Source organism: Podarcis liolepis (genome assembly GCF_965112155.1).
Source record: "Podarcis liolepis genome assembly, chromosome: 10".
NCBI classification, from domain to species: Eukaryota; Metazoa; Chordata; class Lepidosauria; order Squamata; family Lacertidae; genus Podarcis; species Podarcis liolepis.
This window is the reverse complement of record NC_139562.1, coordinates 27,763,578-27,782,921: the sequence shown is the minus strand read 5'-3', so window position 1 is coordinate 27,782,921 and position 19,344 is coordinate 27,763,578. Positions and strand designations below refer to the sequence as shown.

General features: G+C 42.8%; 1 protein-coding gene across 35 annotated transcripts in view; it reads left to right on the top strand.

Annotated features, from left to right (window-relative positions):
* RBFOX2 (RNA binding fox-1 homolog 2) overlaps positions 1-19,344 on the top strand; it is a gene marked incomplete at its 5' end in the record, with an annotated part of 176,762 nt that overhangs the window by 92,341 nt on the left and 65,077 nt on the right. For all 35 annotated transcript variants that reach the window (XR_014516357.1, XR_014516358.1, XR_014516359.1 and 32 more), the window contains one exon: positions 16,611-16,835. Coding sequence is in view for 30 of the 35 variants with exons in the window: in XM_083462226.1 (XP_083318352.1) it covers positions 16,611-16,835 (225 nt within the window). The remainder of the gene's footprint in view (positions 1-16,610; positions 16,836-19,344) is intronic.

Here is a 19,344-nt window from a genome sequence, read left to right as displayed (position 1 = left end):
TCTAGTATGAGATTGTGATTAATTCATCATTGCAATATGTGTCTTTGCAGAAATATATATGCATATGTATAAAACACAGTAAATACTCACTTTTCCTATTCACTGATACTCCGAATTCTGGCTGCTGCATCATATCAGATCTATAGCTTTATCAGACTTCCCAGCTCCTTCAGACATTTTCAGTTCCTGTTCAGCCTTCTCAAGACTTGCCTCCAGCATCCATAGCAACTCCCTTTATCCCTGCCTTGCACAAAGTCTGTTCCTTTCAGTTCCTGTATATTACCCCAAATAATGTGCTTTGTTCTGAAAGCTTTGGCCACTTGGATCTCCCTCTTGTGCTCCAGTTTTTTGTGAACAATCGGTGTGTAGGCTGAGAGAGTAATGCGTCATTGCACACAGAAAAGCCCTCTGAGCAGTAATATCCAGTCACAATGGCATAGGGGCCTCTTCAGATAATATTAGTGAAATGCATGGGACTGCCCTTAAAGATGTCTCTTATGTTTCAGCTGCTGCAGAATGCTGTGCTTTGGAGACATAATCATTAGCATTGTCACACTTGCTTTTAATTAGCATCCAAGTTCTTCATAGATTGGGACCCATGTACCTGCCTCTTTTAGTAGGAGCCTCCATGATTTCTGTGCTTCTGTTCTGTCTGCATTTCTTGATTGAACAAAAATAAAACATTGGCCACAAGGATTAGAGTCTTTGGCTATGAAATGAACTGCAGTAGAAGGCACTGGGTTGGTTTGACACTTGTTTTTTTCTCTCTCTGTGTGTAGCTGCTGCTGATTTTATATTGTTTTCATTTGTTTTTATATGAACTGTTCTGTGTTGTGAAAGGATGGCACATAAATGTATTAAACAAAGTTTTAAAACCTCCTTGTAATTTTATATTGGAATGGAAAAGGAATGTTTGGATACCAACCCTTCTGTCCCCTCCCATCTCTCCATTGAGGATGGAGGAATGCTGCGTTAACTTAAGGACCTTGTGTTTGTTTGAGTTCAGGGTCTGTCAGTTTATTTGGTGTTTGAGGAAGGAGCGGTAAACTCAAGGCCTGTTCAACATTTCTCCCAATCTCAAATCCAGGGCGCATGAAGTATAATTTGAACTGGAGCCTTTTACTTCTAATCACTTCCATCCATGAGGTCTACAAATACAGAAACCCTTACTAGGTTGGGTTTCAGTATGCCTGGAGTACAGTTACTGCTAGGGCTTATAATTCATCTAATTGATCTTGCAGTTTTTAGAAAATGAAAGGAAAATGTGGTGTTTCTCTTATGAGTTTGGAAAAGGAAGTGCAGAATAACAAATGGACAGAACTTTTTCTTCTAGCAACTGACTTGTAATGAATGCTCAGGTAGTCTCATTACCTTTAACCTTGATACTAAAACAGGACATTTTTGCTGGCAGCCCCATGTAGTGTCTTATTCCACCCTCCGTCATAACCATATTAGAGGGTTACTGTGATGCTTAAACACTGATCTGAAAGAATCTGATATACATACATTAAATAAATAAGTTGTCCTCTGCCTCACCGTAGGCAGAAATCTGTTTTTCTAAAATCACCCATTTTGAAGTGAAGGAAACAAAGAGTGCTTCAGTAGCTAACTTGATTTACTAAACTAGATCACTCCCTTGAAATTCTAGAATGAAAGGAGTAGTGTGCCAGTGCTATAAAATAAAACCAGTTATGCAAAAGACATAAAGAAAATAGGCTCTTACTAATAGGAAGCATGTAGCATTTTTTGTCAGAAAGCTTTTCACAAATGTTATCTTGCAGAGCGAGAGAATTACTGCCAGGTTAACAACAAATAACACAGTGTAGGAAGAGAAATTGTTGGGGGTGGTCAACGGACTTGCCTCTGGGTTAAGTGGTTCGTAATCTGGCACAGAAGGCTGCATTCAAGATTTCATATTATTAAAAAAATTAACCTAACCTTTGGGGAGGAACCTAGTAGCATAAAGATGATAGAAATTAATAACGTGTGGCTTTAATATATCTATTCTTTTGGATTAAAAAGATGAATAATTTGGGTGGAGGGGAGCTGCTTTGATGTTTCCATAGAAGTGGCCATGGTAATATAATCAATTGGTGTCTGTTCCACAATATGGTAGGGCTGCGTCTTCTAACTCTTCCTTCAGCGCATTGCCGGCTCTGCTGTTTGGAAGGTAACTTAAGCTGCAACAATCACAAACTGTTGGATTTCTCAGGTGCCCAGTGAAGGCTTCGGAAAGGAGGGGGCATTGGACAAGATGCGGTCGTGGCCTTCCAGTATTAGTGTATGCTTTTATCCTAATAGAGTTCTTATTGGGATGGCTGTGTCCTGAAATATTTATTGGCCTGTTTAAATATTAAATGCCATGAAGGCCGTACAGCATGATGGTAATTCTGGTGCCTCAGGAGATAGATGGGTCTGTATGTTGGCCCTTTATTATCACTGGAGGAAACATATTTTGCTACTCTTCTTTCTGTTACCACCCAAGTAGTACCTTAATGCATTTCCTTTCACCCCAAGGCTCAACTTTTCTGTTAAGACCCCCATCTTAGTACATCTGTTGGTTAACAGATAATCTTGTTTCCAAACCTGTATCCTGCGGTGTGTTGACTCACTAAGCTAGCCTGTGAGCTCTAGCTCTTGCTGTCTTATTAGCAGTTAGTGGAGTGGCAAGATTCAAGGAGCAAGGTGAAGCATTAACAGAGGTTGGCTGAAGCTAGTCTCTTGGCTAATCAGACAAAAAATGCAAACCCCATTCTCATCTGAAATCTCTTCTAGGATTTCAGACTTTATCATGAAGCTAATTGTGCCTTATTTTGTATTTAGTTGGGTCTCTTGGGTCTGGCTAGAGTGCGTAGTGGCATATATCCCAAGCCTTTGCCTGCTATCGCCACGTTTAAGACCAACTGTGTACAGTGGTACCTTGGTTGTCAAATGGTTTGGCTCCCAAACAAATTGGCTCCCCAATGCCGCAAACCCAGAAGTGAGTGTTCCGGTTTGTGAACGTTTTTTAGAAGCCAAATGTCCAACATGGGTTCCCCAGCTTCTGATTGAGTGTAGAAAGCTCCTGTAGCTAATTGGAAGCCGCACCTTGGTTTTCAAATGGTTCCAGGACTTGAACAGACTCCCAGAATGGATTAAGTTCAACAACCAAGGTACTACTGTATAGGAATCCCCACTGTGTTCACAGCAGGAAGGGCTTGGGTACAACACTATAAAATCATCATGGTCAGTAGAGCCTCCCAGAATCAAGCACTGTCATAGTAGACACTCGGAGAAGTAGACTGCAGCTAGATCAGCTGCTGACTAAAGAGATTTATCATAATGTTAAAACAGGATTAGAATGTTCTAATCCCGGTTTAGCCATGAAAACCTACTGGGATGCTGTGACTTATCATGCAGATGGACTAAGAAGTGCATCAGATTGCAAACATAAATTGTTTGAATTTATGGTGGTTTCTAAAGTGAAGGCGTGTTGAAGAAGCTATCACAGATGGTCTTTTGGATTCAGGAAACAGGAGTGTGTGTCAGTTCAGCTAAGTCTTTTGAGGTTGAGGGCTATGCCTAGATTGTGTTCTTGATTGTACATGATCTTTCACAGTGATGTAGGTTTTGGATGCATCAGCCTCGGTTTCCAGGGTATCTATATTCCAAGGAGTGTGATGCTGTTTATCTGGAAGAAGTCATTTGTATCTTTTGCTGCTTTTGAAAAGAGGCTGTGGGGCTTCGTATAGAGGTCGTTCTCAGGCGAAGTTACATTATCATTGCAGCAGAGCTGGAAACTGTGACAGAATTGCCAGATAAGCTCAGTGACCCTTACAAGTAAGCATTAAACCACTTTAAATATACATCCATGTTGAGAGTTTGTACAAGTTTAACAGAACGAATTGTTACCAATGCAGTTGAACTAAAGTTTTTCCCTTGTGCAGAAACAGGACTGAGGGAAAGGCCTCGATAACTTCTGTTGGGATTATCTTCTCTGGAAGTTTTCAAGGCCTTTCAGCTGCCATTAACTATGTAGTATTAAGTACAGGCCAGTATATTTCCCCCAAATAGACATTAGATGCTGATTTTGTGTTTCTCTGGCAATGTACAGTATTTGCAAAACTGTAACCTTGAACTAGCCATACTTTGAAGGGGTACAACATCAGAAAACTGAAAGGAAGGTACAGTGTAATAAAAATCCACTAAGTTAATGGGCATGACTAAGTAGTTGAATACCACCTATACTGTTTTAGAGTAAGCCCACAATTTACGCACATTTAACTTGTGTGCATTCAGCTTTGTATGTGTGGCAAAAGAATAAAATAAAAAGGGGGAGGGGTTCTGAGGAAAATGACCTTGGTAAACCCACCTGCCATTGAACCCAGTGTGTTTTGGCTATACGTGATTTTGGCTTTTGGCACATTCCCCAGAGCGTAGCCCCACGTAAGTTGCAGGCTTACTGTACTCATTACCTCAAGAGGGGGTTCAAAAAGCTGCTTTCCCAGCTGGTGGTGAAAGAAATTACAAAGAAAACAGGTAGAGTGTGAGACAGATTTGGAAGCTAAGTTTTGTTTGTTCGCTTAAAATAGTTATTAACAACCCTTCATCAGATGATTCTAGGGCGGGGGTGTGTGTGTGTGCTTTTTACATTCTGGCACTTAATTTATTTTGCCCCTTTTGGTTTTTCTGGTGTTTGCATTTGTGCTTACATTAAGACTCTTTGGTATGTACAGGTTTGGATTTTAGTTTAAAAAAATAAAAACAAACAAACAGTTGAATTGTGTGTTTTATTCTAAAAGTAGGTATGTAAACTGCCCAGAGGACTTAGTTTATCAGCAGTATAGAAATCTTACTACTGCAATTGTTCACATAGTATATGCATACAACAGTATCAAACTCTATAATAAACAATAAGATTAAAGGCTGGTTAAAAGCTTAATACCAGGGAGCAGAGAAGGCGGTACCAAATAAGGCATCACCAGAATGCCTGGACAAATGGAAATGTCTTATTCCAAAGTCAGGATACTACCACCAAAAAGGTGCTGACCCTTCTGACCACATAAGAGATCTCCATTAAAAGTGGTGCATAGACAGGCGCATCTACAAAATATCTCAATATCAGAGCAGGCTGGCATGGAAAGAAGTGTTCCTTTATGTATATGGGTCCCAAGGCTTTTAGGGTTTTAAAGTACAGTAAATTTGTGTTTGGGAGCAAATAGGCACCCAATTTAATTATTTCATAATAGATGTAATATGAACAGCACTCACTGACAAAGTGTTAAAGCTTCTGTCTGAGTCATTTCACCATATATAAAGTATGACACCAATCCAGTGTAATCCAGGTGGTTACTAGAGCTTGCTTCACTGTAGCAAGACTACCCCTTTCCAAGAGTGGACTGACCACCTAAATCTGGTAAAAGATGCATTGACCTACCAAGGCCACTTGGGCTTCAGTTGACAATGCTGGATCAAGAAGTACAGGCGGTGATCATTTTTCATATGTTTGATTGGCATGTGACCGCTGATGCGCACAGTTTTTGACTCTGGGTGGGCTTAAGTGCACATCACCAATGTGCACAATGAGCTGGATTGCAACCCGTGTGCAAATGAAGAGTTGCCTGTATTTCCGAACTGCATGCCTCTTCCATGGTGTGTGTATGTGTGTGTGTGTTTTGTTATTGGAGCGCAGTTACAGTCTCCACCTGTCATCCCTTCCATTGCCCCTCTATGACAAAGATATGTGGTATTGTTTCCAGGGAAGGAGAGTGATTGCCTTGGGGTAGTTTAGCTCCTATTATCCCTTCTGCTTTGTGCTGCATTTTTGTTGTGCTGGGACTGATGCATATGCCTCTGCATATGCAGCCTCCAGCAACAGTAACATGGGAATGAAAGCTTTAGAAACTGAAGACTCCAAGAGGAGTGAGGCTTTACATAAAATGTGCTACGTTGCACTTGCATACCTTTCCCCCAGAAGGGAAACGGAGTAATGTCTGTCTGTAGAGCCTAGGCCCACATCTTTTCTTCAAGCTCAGCAGCCCTTTCCAAGACATCCAACATTCACCAATTAATTCCATATGCTTATCTTCCCCCCTCTTTCCCATTCCGTCCTTTCCCCACCTCCTGTTTTAACTGGCTGCTGATTCTTAAGGTTTCTGCCCAATCCTTGATTCTCATTTGGTGTTGCTCTCTATAAAAGTAGGAAGGGCAGGAGGACAGTCTATGCTGGTTCTAGCAACATGAAGAGATATAAATGATTATTTGATATATATGAAATTTAACAGATGCAGTGAGTACAAAGGGGCTCTTTGTTCCTTACACCAAAAGATAACACAGAGCCTAGGTTAAAAGAATCATATGAGACTTCCAGTAGTGTCTTAGTGACCAAGTTCTAAATAATCTGTTGACCCTCTATCAGGAATTATCTTTCCCATTAATTCTGTTAAATCTATCATAGCATTTGTATATCTAATCATGTTTTGGAGATGCTGGTCCATACCAGATGTTGACTAGAAGCTCTGTGATCATTGAATGATTTTTGGATTCATTAATTGATTGATTATTGCATTTATTCCTTATCTTTCCTTCAAGGAGCTCAAGGTTCATCCCCTCCCCATTTTATCTTCACAACAACCCTGTAAGAAAGTTTAGGCTGAGAGATGATGACTGGCCCAAGGACACCCAGCGCACACAATGGCAGAGTGAGGATTTGAATCCTGGTTTCCTGGGTCTTAGTCCAACACTCTAACCCTACACCACCCTGGCTCTTTTTATAAAGAACCACAACTTGCCTCTTTCTGTACACAATCCCTCATGTTATCATCTTTTGTTTTCCCATTCTTGCTTTGTGGCTATGATTTCTGTTGGGACTTTGTTTTTTGTCCTGTGCTTGAAGATTAGCAATACACCAGAACTATGGAAATGCCAGATTCCTAAAAATAATTTGTATGAAGTAAGGGTTTGTCCAGTTAAGTTGTAGAATCGAGTTGTGGTTGACCCTGACTTATTATTTGGATAGGTTATAACCCCCTAGAACAGGCTGTAGTACTGACACACATTCATCCTGGAACAAACTCTTCCTTCTCCTCTGTTTAATTAAAACTGTAAACATTTGGGGACAGGGACCCTGCTGCTTCTGTGTTCTGTACAGTTTATTGTACACTGTTGAAGCTAAATGAGTAATAGTGACTTCAACCAAGTGGTAGATGTTTTGCATTGGCAAATACCAGAAAAACTTTTCAAGGTTCGGTCATGGTTCCAAGGAGCCCCATTGTATGGAGAGTCAGTGTACTTCAATAAGTACATAAGTTCATGGAATCTTTCTGTATAAATGTTGGGGATAATGGCAAAAGATTCCTCTTTGTTCTTACTGTATCTGGTTAGTATTATTGCTGGATTACAGTGAAGAGTGCTTCCAGCTACCTATTATTTGACGTGATTAGTAGTTCTTTGGTGACTGGCATGTAGACATGCTAGCATGCCAGACGTGTGAAAGTTGTACATTAAGTGCCACCCTGGGCTCCTTTGGGAGGAAGGGCAGGCTATAAATTTAATAAGTAAAGTGCCTCAGTCTCAATACTTGTTACTGCTAGTTCTGGCAGGATCAGTATGAAGGTAGTTGGCGGGCAAAAAACAGCCATGGCACAGAACAAAAAATGATAGTTACGAACTTCCATGACAACAGGTACCTCTTTTCTGCTGAGAAGCCTCACTGAGGAAAACTGCGTTTCACCCCACAAAACAAATTTTCTCTTGAATTTTACCCATATGTTTAGACTTTTAATTCCCTAGAGGTTTTTTTAGCAAAATGAACAGAAACAAATATACAACAGTTGGTTGTGCTTCATGGTGATGGTTATGAGTTGGTAGACAAACCTTGTGTATGATGCAGGTAGGGGGAAACTGAGCACGCTGGAAACAGAAGGTTGGTTCAGAGAGATGGCATCCATCAAGGGCAGGGCAGGTTCTCAAGCCAGGCTATTCCAAAACTAGCTCATGTACCTTTGATGCTGAAGACACTTCCATATTTATAGACCAGTGGGTTAGTATCTGGAACCATTCAAGACTTCAAAATGCCTGGGGCCCAAGGTCGTTAAGGTAGAAGGCCTGAATTGGGACTGAATAGTTAATAGGTTGGGGTTCTTTTGAGGGAGGGAGTTTGTTTCAAACCCACAGCTTTATTTATTTGTATTTGCTCTGATTTGCCTTCTATTCCAATGACTGTTGGTGAATTACAGCAACTGCAGAGCAGCACAACTTCCCCCCTAAAAACATAACACTTTCCAAACATTTTAAAGTAAGACTCATTTTTAAAGTATGACTCATGGCCAGTGAATTAGTTTAAAGGAGCTACCTTTAAGCATATGTGAGCGCTGGAGATACTGATGAGAAGAGAAGGTTATTGAATTGCCATTTTCCATCCTGACATGTGAAAGGTGGTGATAAGACTTCACATGTGCAGTAACTGAATGCTAGAGCCATTGAATTAGGTCATGCATTTCTTGAGGTGGGACAGAGTTGATTGCAACTTTTGTTTGTCAGGCGACAGATTGAACACAAAATTCCAATCAGAAAAACAGAACAAACTGCAACATTATCAACAGTGCACAGCGCAAATAAGAGTACATTTCTGCATTCCCCCCACATTTATTCCTTTTAAGAGACGTTGATTTTGTGATCACCAAATTTGATTTCTGAGCAGAAACCTGATGCAAACCTGTATATTTATGTGTCGCTAGTATTTCAGGGGGTAAGAGCAACCTGGTGTAGCTGAAGCAGAAATGACTCAGATGCATTTATTTGGACAGCTTCTCCTTCTTTCCGGTCTTTACTGCTGATACTATAACTGCAATATTTCAAATATTCATAGATACCTTCACTTACAGTTCTGTTAACTAAGAAGTCAAAGGTAAGGGAAGAATAATAACCGATTGGATTAAACATTGACTTGAGTGATGCCCAGCTGCAAAGATTTCACTTACATCATTATAGGCAGCATCAAAACTTTGTGAAGACTTGCACTGTTGCTTTATTGTTAGTTTACTACTGGAGTTATACTGCAAAGTGCTTCTACCATGGTTTGAGGGGTTCAGGATTTTCCTTTAAAGACAAAATCCTAGTATATATGGCACATGGTTCCGCCCCTTCCCACTTGAGAAGATTGGATAAAACAAGGCAAAATAAAAATGCTAATTCAAATGATGGAAAGTATCTAACCATTTTAGTAATAGTTCTACTTTAGTAGCACAGTAGTTAGCCAGCACTTTGCTGATGTGTAGGCAGAATGAAGACAAGTCAAACAAGATTGTCCATAGTAAAAATAAGTTGTTGGAAAAGGATAGTACGAACTGAAGAACTGAAAGAGAGAAATAACCCATCTTAAGAATGCATCCTAACTTTCCATGTGCACAACTGTCTTATCTAGTAATCACTAGTCAAACTTCCTTCTCTGCAAAAGAATAAAAACATAGCACCACCACTGTTGTTGCACCTCTTCTTAACAACTTCATGTTACATTTTGTGCATTAACTTTGACTATAGCTGCAAACCTTGATTTACAGGATTGCTATATTTGTTGGGAGTGAGGTCCCCCATACATTCTCAGTGCTGCTTTGATGTAGGGGAAAAAAATCAGGTTTTTAGCAGAAATTGGCTGTAGAAAGAAATACTGTGTAAGAAAGAAATAGAGTGTAAGGGCTTGTCCAGACCTGTGCTTGTTCCACTGCTTTCCTCTGGGAAAATCTGATATTTACCACTGAATCGGAGCAAACATCAATTTGGTTTTCTGGGACTGACGTTTGTTCCAGTTCAGTGCTAAAGAGCAGGTTTTCCTGGGGAAAGGGGTGGGGAAAATGGAAAATTTTAGGCATCGCAAAACTGCTTGGTCCCGTACTTTCTAGACACAGGACAACTGGAAGTGTAGATGAGACCTAAGTGTAGTTGCAGACTGGTTAGAACAATCAAAACAATAAATAAACTATTTTCCTTTCCATTTTTTCTTAGAGTAAGATCACATTAATAGAATAATAATTTTATTATTTATACCCCTCCCATCTGGCTGGGTTTCCCCAGCCACTCTGGACGGCTCCCGACAGAGGACTAAAAGCAGAATAAAACTTTGAGCATTAAACAATTCCCTAAACAGGGCTGCCTTCAGGTGTCTTCTAAAATTCAGATAGTTGTTTATTTCCTTGGCATCTGATGGGAGGGTGCCACTACCAAGAAGGCCTTTTGCATGGTTCCCTATAACCTCACTTCTCGCAGTGAGGGAACCACCAGAAGGCCCTTGGAGCTGGAGCTCAGTGTCTGGGCTGAACATTGGGGGTGGAGACGCTACTTCAGGTATACTGAGCCGATGCCGTTTAAGGCTTTAAAGGTCAACACCAACACTTTGAATTGTGCTCGGAAACGTACTGGGAGCCAATGTAGGTCAGTTTTTTTCTCATAATTTTAAGCAAGGTGAAAGTGCTATGGAATGTATACTCAGTTGAAAATTGAAAGGCTTTTTTTTTGTTCCTTATTTTATTACTTTGAATGGAATATTGAGAGCACCATTAATTACACTGTATGTATGCATTTGATGTGTGAGAGAAAGTATATAAATCTAATCGATCCACCAGCTATGTCTCAACATTTAGTTATTACTTTTTTAGTTCAAATTGCAGAACAGTTGTGAGAAACCTGTGCCTCCCACTTCAGATATTGCTAGACATCATTTCCCATCTTTCCTAACCATTGACCATGCTGGCTGGGGCTGGTGGGAGTGGCAGTTCAGCATCAGCTAGAGCAGTGTTTCCCAACCACTGTCCCGCGGCACACTAGTGTGCCGCGAGATGTTGCCTGGTGTGCCGCGGGAAAAATAAAAAAATTCGAAAGATTTTTTTTTTAAAGTCAAATTTTCAATTGGGGCGCCGTCACTAGATGACCCCTGGGGTTCCCTCCCTCCCTCCCGCTCTGCGCCTCCCTCCTCCTCCTCCGGGGAGGCCCTTCCTGGCTCTCGGCCAAGGCTTGGCGGCTGCCACTCACTCACTCGCTCGCCCACCCGTCCCTCCATCCCTGCACCTGGCCTCTCCCCCTCCGTCCCCGGCACGGGGGCTGCCGGGATCCGTAGTCCCCTCGCCCTTGGGCTCCGCGCCCGCGCGGGGTGCGCAAACTACGTTTCCCAGCGTGGCCTGGCAGGCCGGGCGTTTTGTTTGAAGCGCTCTTCTCCCGGCCATGGAATGAGCGCAGCGGCGGCGGCCGGGCGGGCAGGGGCTCTTCCGTGCAGACCCCGCGCAGCCTGCCTGCGCCCCCGCGGAGATCGGGCGGCAGGATGGAGCCCGGGGATCCCCGCGGAGGCGGAGCGGCGGAGGCGGAGGCTGCCCCCCAGGTAGGGCTGCGTCGGGGTGTGTGTTTATTTTTGCAATGCTGCATCCGCGTCGGAGGGGACGCATCGGACCGCGGGGAGACCCCTTGGCGGGCGTGCAAGGCAATGCATGCGTGCAGGCGTTGCATGGAGTGCAGTGCAATGCAATGGCAACGCGGCGCCCTGCATGCATGCATGCAACTTCCACCAGCGCTCCGGACTTGGCACGTGAGGGGGGTCCCCAGTGGGCGGCAGAGAGAGCCGGGAGGGTGAAGGGGAGCCGGGGGGGAGCAGCGCTGCTCCCCGAGCCGAGCCCGGGGGGAAACTTCGGCGTCGTTGCGCCGGGTGTTGGAAGCGGAGGCTGGCGGGGGCCCCTCACCTGCAAAACCTGGTCGCCTCTCATATATTTCGTGCATTGCATTCATCGCCCGCTTTCTCCTCCAAGGAGCTCCCGGGGGCGCGCGTGGTTCTCCCCGTGTTATCCTCGCAACAACAGCCCTGCGAGGTGGGTCAGGCGAGTGGCCCAAGGGAGCACCCAGGGATTGTCCTGGCCAGGTGGGGTGATTTGAACCCTGCTCTCTGCCCGGTCTTCGTCCTCATTTAGCCCCCACATGTGCATGACTGTGCATGACTGAGGTTTCCCCCCCTCGTCTTGGCTATGGTGTGAGTCTGTGCTGTTAATTAATGGGGTTCTGCCTTCGGAGAAGATGAGCCAGCCCTCAAGGAGGTGATTATGTAATTTGCTAGCAATTCATGTCCCTCCCGGCGTGACGCTGCGCGCTGACGTCACGGGGCTGTAATGGTGGTGTGCCTCGAGATTTTTTTTCATGAAACAAGTGTGCCTTTGCCCAAAAAAGGTTGGGAAACACTGAGCTAGAGGACCACAGGTTTCCCACTCCTGCAGTGTGAACAAAAGGAAGTTGGGGGAGGGAAGCCTGTTTCATATATAAGCTAGAAGATACCACTGAGACTGGCAGCTGGAAAACAATTATATTGGTGGCTTAGAAATGCAGAAACAGCACTTTATGTGAAGGTAGAAAACATGGTGTTTTTGTCCTGTAGGGATTCAGTAAATAAAACTGGTCGAGATTGTGTAGGCTATCTGTATGCTTTCTGTGCGCTGCTATCATTGAATGCCCTTCTCCTTCTCCCTGCTACAGGCATGCATGATCACATGACTCCCAGGGGACACTGGCCAGATATGCTAGTGTCAGAACAAATTTGGAATTCAGCCAGTATCTGAATGACCTGGCGTTAGCTAGATGTATTCTGAATTTAACATAGTTTCATTTTGCCTAAAATGAGAGTTGCAGGCAATTTGATAATGCACAGAGAACGTTTCCTTAGTTCGTTTCAAGCCCTCTCCTTCTTCTGCATGTGTTCTTCTGCAAGACTATTTTGTACAGTGGTTCCCTTTGGAGAAAACCAACAGTGATCCTCTGTGCTATGCTAAAGCACAATTTCCCTGTCTCTGGGTTATGTTTCTCAGTGTTGCAACAAGCTGCGCTGCTTCAGATCTGTGAGTAGGCATATTATTTGCATCTACAGTGAGGATGCTTTATACAGCCTGCTGTATTTTTCATAGTAGGTGTACGGATATGTATTTTGTAATATATGAAGGGCATTGCAGGTATGCAGTGAAGGAATGGATACATCGGTTTCCCCGTCTCTTTTTCCTGCAAAATAGAAAACAATCTTGTTGTCTTTCATATAGTGCAAACTACATGTTTGTTTTCCAACCCTGAAATTGATCTTTTTGTTGGGGAAAAGTAACTTATAAAGCAGAACTGCAAATACAGTACAACCTAATCTCTCTAGGTTGCCAGAGGGAGGAACGTGAAAAATGTCTGAGTTAAGCAGAGTGCAGTATAACTAAGAGCTGGTGTGTGTTGTGGGGAGGGGGTGGGGATTTTATGATGCAGCCTTTTGGGGATGGTTCCCCCTGGACTCCTTGTTTCTGGAAAACTAGCATGTCCATTAGAATAGCTCTAGTCCGTCCCGTCCCCCCCTTTTTCCTTTTATTGTGGAGAACTATTCAGACTGAGGGACGCGGGTGGCGCTGTGGGTAAAACCTCAGTGCCTAGGGCTTGCCGATCGCATGGTTGGCGGGGTGTGCTCCCATCTTTCAGTCCCAGCTCCTGCCCACCTAGCAGTTCGAAAGCACCCTTAAGTGCAAGTAGATAAATAGGTACCGCTTTATAGCGGGAAGGTAAACAGCGTTTCCGTGTGCTGCGCTGGTGCTGGCTCGCCAGAGAAGCTTTGTCACGCTGGCCACGTGACCCGAAAGTGTCTTCGGACGGCGCTGGCTCCCGGCCTCTTAAGTGAAATGGGCGCACAACCCTAGAGTCGGACACGACTGGCCCGTACGGGCAGGGGTACCTTTACCTTTACCTTTATTCAGACTGAAAGTCCTCTGCCATGTTGCTTGGTGACACAGTTCCAGAAGGGCTATACCATATGATGATAATTAAAAAAATCATCATCATATGGAGTTGGCCATCTAGTCCAACCCTGTAATGTAGGAATCACAGCTAAAGAATCCATGACAAATCAGCAAACTACCATATATCCTATTCTGTGTTGGTTTCAGCCAATTTTACCAGCATGGGAGTCAACATGTTTGCTTGTATCTTTCATGTGTGGCGTTTTCTATGGTCCTCTCCAGCCGGGGAGGGCGTGGTACAAATAAAATTATTATTAATTATAATTATAATTATAATTATTATAATTATTATTATTATATTGGACAGCTACTGCAGGTTTGCAGGGCCAAGCTGCTTCTTGCTAATCATGAGTGAGAGGAATAATAATGCCTAAGCTGAAGTTTGCTTTTCCTTAGTTCCATAGGTGGCTGATGGTGCAATCCTACACATTTCTACTCAAAAGTCCCACTGAATTCAGTGGTCTGGCTCCTAAGTAAGTGGGTACAGGACTGCAGTTGGAGGCTTTTCTATTTCCTGACCATTATGTAGCTATCAGGGTCAGTGGATTTTTGCTGTGAATTGGAGAGATGAGGCCTGCCTCTGATGTGGGCAAAGGCAAGATATGTCCTTGATTTTCTGCAAGGAGATTTGTTCTCATTTGGCAAATGTTGACCCCAGTCAAATTTTTGGGTAAACTGATCCAATTTCAGATCTAAGGCAGAAGGATTTTAACTAACTGTCTAATCTGAATTTAAACCTTAACATCCTTTTTATGTTCTCTGTGCAGCAGAGTCATTGTAAATGACTTGTGCTAGGGCGGGAGCCTTTTAGCGTTGTCTCCTCACAATTTAGCATTAAATTCTGAAGAATACCTTGTGCATTCTCCTGATTTCAGTATGCGGACTCTAAGAAAACCTCTTTTTGTTCAAGAGTGCATGTTGGGTGATGGAAATCATGTGCTTGAGAAAGCTTCATCATCATTCTAAAGTGCTAGAACTCGGCTGATGTTCTCTGGGTGGCTTTTAGCGTATCCGTTTAATAGCTGTCAAACATCTAATACATCTGAAGCAGCATTTGTGGGAAAGTGCTACTAGAAGCCCAGTGCACTGGCATGGCAATCTCTGTGGGTTACCACAAATTGGGATGAATATAATTAATGCATTGTTTGAAAGTAGTGATGCTTATGATTAGGGGAGAGAAAGTGCAGTGTTCTCAACGCTGCTGTTCATACCTTCCTCTCTTGGAAAAGCAGGCAAGGAGTGCCATTACAGTAAACTGGCACTGTGATTATGTGTTTGGTTTCCATTTGGCATCTTCAAAGCCTTTATTTCTAAAATGTGTTCTGCTGCCTAGCCCAAAGGTTATATAGCTTGACAATAAAGCACAAGTGATCCATGCAAAAGGTTCAGTAGCAGTTATGTTTCTCCAGGGAGGAGGGGAAAATGCCTGTTTTGACCGGCAGCCACTCTCCCAGGTGTGAGGTGTGGGCCCTCTAGGTGTTTCTGGACTTCAGCTTCCATCATTCCTGACCACTAGCCATACTGGGTGGGAATGATGGGACTTGGAGCCCAAGAACATCTCTACCCAAAGGCCACAGCTTCAGCTTCCCTGCTGTAAATATTACTGAGTTAGATGGGCCCAAAGTCTCAATTTAAGGCAGCTTCTTATTTCCTAGTGTTTCTGAAGAACCCCAGAATTTTTTTTAAAAGATAAAATATGCCAAAATGCAAAACGTAAAAAGGTAAAAATTAAACATTCGTGCACAGAACCATTACAGTTAAGCAGTAATCTAGTAAGACCAGTACATTTTATAAAAACATGTAAAAATCTGCTAAAACCAAGCACTACCACATCAGTTCAAATACCTGCCTAACCTGAGGATTTTAAAAACGCTTTCTAAAGGTCAAGAGGGGTTTAGCCTTATGAGGCTTGACAGATAGAAGGTTCTACTGAGGCTCAGGCAGTTTTAAAAGGTTCGGTCAAATGTTAAGGTTTTGATTTGTTAGAACTTTAATCATAAAAACCAAATTTTTTGTTTTGTTTTTTGTTTTGGCTGCTGCTATGAAGATTTTTGTTGTGAAATAATGAAGTCAACTTAACTAATGTTATTATTTTTTTTGTAAAAAGTTTTTATCTTTGGGTGTCATTCTGAAACTCCATTGTCAGCTTACAGTTGCAAAACTAAAACTAATTATTTTAAACAAATTAATATAGATGGTGAAATTTTGTTTTATTTCTACTAAACTGTTGCAGGGTAAGGGGTAAGCAGTCATTACAACTGCCCTTGATGGCAAGGACGCCTTAATGAGTGGCAGTGAGTTGACTCAGATGGCAGGGCACTTTATTCAGCAAAGTGCTCCTTAAGTAACCTTGAAACAATCTACCTTGAACTACAGTGAAGGAGGGATGGTCTGCACTAGTAAACAAAGAATGTATCAACTGATACCCATTCTAAAGTTTAATGAGATGTCGGAGTACAAATCTGCTCTAATATTCTGCAGTTTTATTTTCCTCTTTTTAAAAAAACAAAAACAAAGCTGCAACAAAAACACGCTTTGTTCTGGTGCCATGAGTAAGAACCCAGTATTTCAGTTTGATAGCATGCTTCTCTGCAGTTAATAGGATTGTGGGGGGTCTTTTGATCTTGAAAACTTGATCTTATCACTTATTGTTATACATTAAACACGCTAAAGAAATTCGTGCAGATGGTTTCCAGGAGACAAGATTGCTTGCTTCTTCGGGGAGTATGTGTTCTTGTTGTTGAGGAATGAAAGAGAACTTATCTAGGCCCTTGAAAGACTGTTCGTTGAAAGAGCTCTTTTTGGGGATGGTATATTAAATGCTGTTTTCTTTTTCACTCGCAGGGTAACCAGGAGCCGACAGCCACTCCTGACACGATGGTCCAGCCATTCACAACAATCCCATTCCCACCTCCCCCACAGAATGGGATCCCCACAGAGTATGGCGTACCCCACACTCAGGACTATGCAGGCCAGACCAGCGAGCACAATCTGACAATCTATGGGAGTACACAGGCGCACGGAGAACAGAACACGAACACAGCCACCACACAGAATGGATCTCTTACGGTATGCATAGCGAGGCTGAGCAGTGCAGCGTTACTTATTTCAGATGAGAATGCCTAATCTCTCGCATTTGTATTTTTCCCAAACTGCATGGATAGGACTCTTGTGGCAAAAACTAGACATTCAGTCTGGCTGGTGGGGTGGGGAGTACCTTTGCATTCCAAGCTTTATTTTTAATGTCTCCCTATTTCCCTGGCAAAAGCTGTGATGACCAAAGAAGAGAATTCCTCCCAGCATTGGAAAGAGAACTGAGAAGGGCAGGTGTTTGTTATTCATCTGAAATCAATCAAACAATCACTCCAGGCTGAATGAATTAAGAAGGTGACAGAAAAATCAAGCCAACTTGTTTTATTCTTAACTAGCTGACCTGTCCTCCAGGCCACTTTCATGTTGCTGATGGGCCCTCATATAGGGGTCTTTTCACACCCTGCACCCCCTCCCTATATGGATCACATTCTCTTGCAATCTCTGCCTTTATGCAGCTTGCAGAGGCAGGATTGAATGTAGGATTGATTGGCATCAATGTGAAAGGTGCCTGTATAACCAGTGTGGCTTGGACGTGATGGGATCACGATACCCAAGTTTCTAGGTTAACTTACCTGCAAATGTGGGTGCCCAAACTCTTATTGCACCTAATCTGATGCAGCTCAGTTCCTCTCTGCCAGTACTGCTTGTTTCTATTAAGTAGGATAAAGGGAAGGAGGAGGTGAGGAAGATCCATTCTTCACTCAAAGGGACACAAGGAGATCTGTAAGCTCCTCTGTGTTTTGGTCAAACTTTAAATGCATCTTTTAAAAGAATGGACCGCTGGATTTGGTGAGCAGACCTGCCAATTGTGGCTGCCTTTGGTTGTTAAGAATAGGACCATTTTATGGGGGAATTTCTAGATTGGGGTGGCAGAAATGAATTGGTAGAGTTTGTTCCTCAGAATGACATAATGTGGTGAAGATTTGAGGGCAGCACCATGATGGAATTGAGAAATGATATTGTAGACAAGACTCTTGGACTGCCACAAAGCCATTTACTTTGTTCCCTTTTTGACATAATTCTGTAGTCTCGAACTGGGCAATATGCCTGCGGATTATCTAAACGAAAAGCTTTATCCATCTGTTAAGCCACTTGTTAAGTCTTAACTTCCTAATAAAGAGCATTATGGTGGGAATCTAGGGTGCAAAGGATGGATTTAATCTTTTAATGCTTTCAGTTTTCTTGTAACATAGCTGGCTAATAGCACACACATAGCTCCCAAGTAAGTCCTACATGAGTGCAGTGGCCTTGAATGGAAGGATATGGTTGAAAATACCAGTTTGAGGTGTATAGAGATGCTTAGCATTAGGTAGCATTTTATCTTTGGTGAGTAGGTGGCATCATGGATCAGTACCTTAAAACATTGCTTAAAATAAAATAAAATTGCTTAAAATAAACAGTTGACTTGAAAAAGAAGGCATTTTGGCTCACAAGGTACTAAACTAACGCATTTAAACCTAATGCTCTTGTTGGAAGCCAAATCCAGATGCACTTAAAGTAGGGCAAAGCATTATTGGTAGCTACAACAAGTCCTGCCTAATGGTGTATAGTCATACTATCTGCTCCCAGGCTTGAAAGTACAACACAGGCTTAGATCTTCTGCATGGAAATGCTTGATGTCTGCAGTGTGACAATGGAAGATATGAATCCTGCAAATGAAATGGGATCTCCTGTATGCCAGTTCTGAGCTGCCTCTATGCGTTTATGTTGATTTCATCTTTGTCCAGACGTTTATTTAATTTAATATAATGAAGCAGGGAATGAATAATGGGAGCGTTGACCTTAGTCACCAGCTGCTGCCAAGCCTCCTGTTCCTCTTCCATATTAGGAGGCAATCTCAGTGTACTGCATGAAAGAGCACTGCGTCTCATCAGCTAATTCAACTGCTTAGAGAACTGGTGAGAGTGAGGATAGGAGCCTGCACATGTCAAGTGGTGAGCTGAGGTGATCAGAATGACAACCTTTAAAAAATATGACAGTTGTATTTTGGTGAAGTAGTGAGAGTCAAGCTTGTTGGGAGTCCACAAAGACAAGAAAAATGCTTGTTGGAGCCATCACTGAGCAGGGTAAAATATTCCTCCACAATGGAACAAGCATCCCCAAGGAGGTGTAGAATCTCACCACCCCCCCAATACAGCAGTGATAGTGCTGCTGTTTACAGCCTGTTTTGCACATTCCTTTGACCTATAAAACCTTAAATGATTCAGGACTGCAATCCTTAAAGGACTGCCATTCTCTATATGAACCTACCTGGACCCTGTTACCATCATCTGAGGCCTTTCTTAATGCGCCTCCTACATGGGAATAGGGCTTTTCTGTGGTGGCTCCCTGTTTGTGGAATGCTCTCCCCAGGGAGACTCACCTAGTGCCTTCAGCCTGATGAGATCTCACCTACAAATTTTGCTGTAGGGGAGGGAGAACTCACAGAACTTGAAGGCTCTGAAGGAGGCTTGTCTGAAATATCTTCATAAATTGTTAGGCTTTA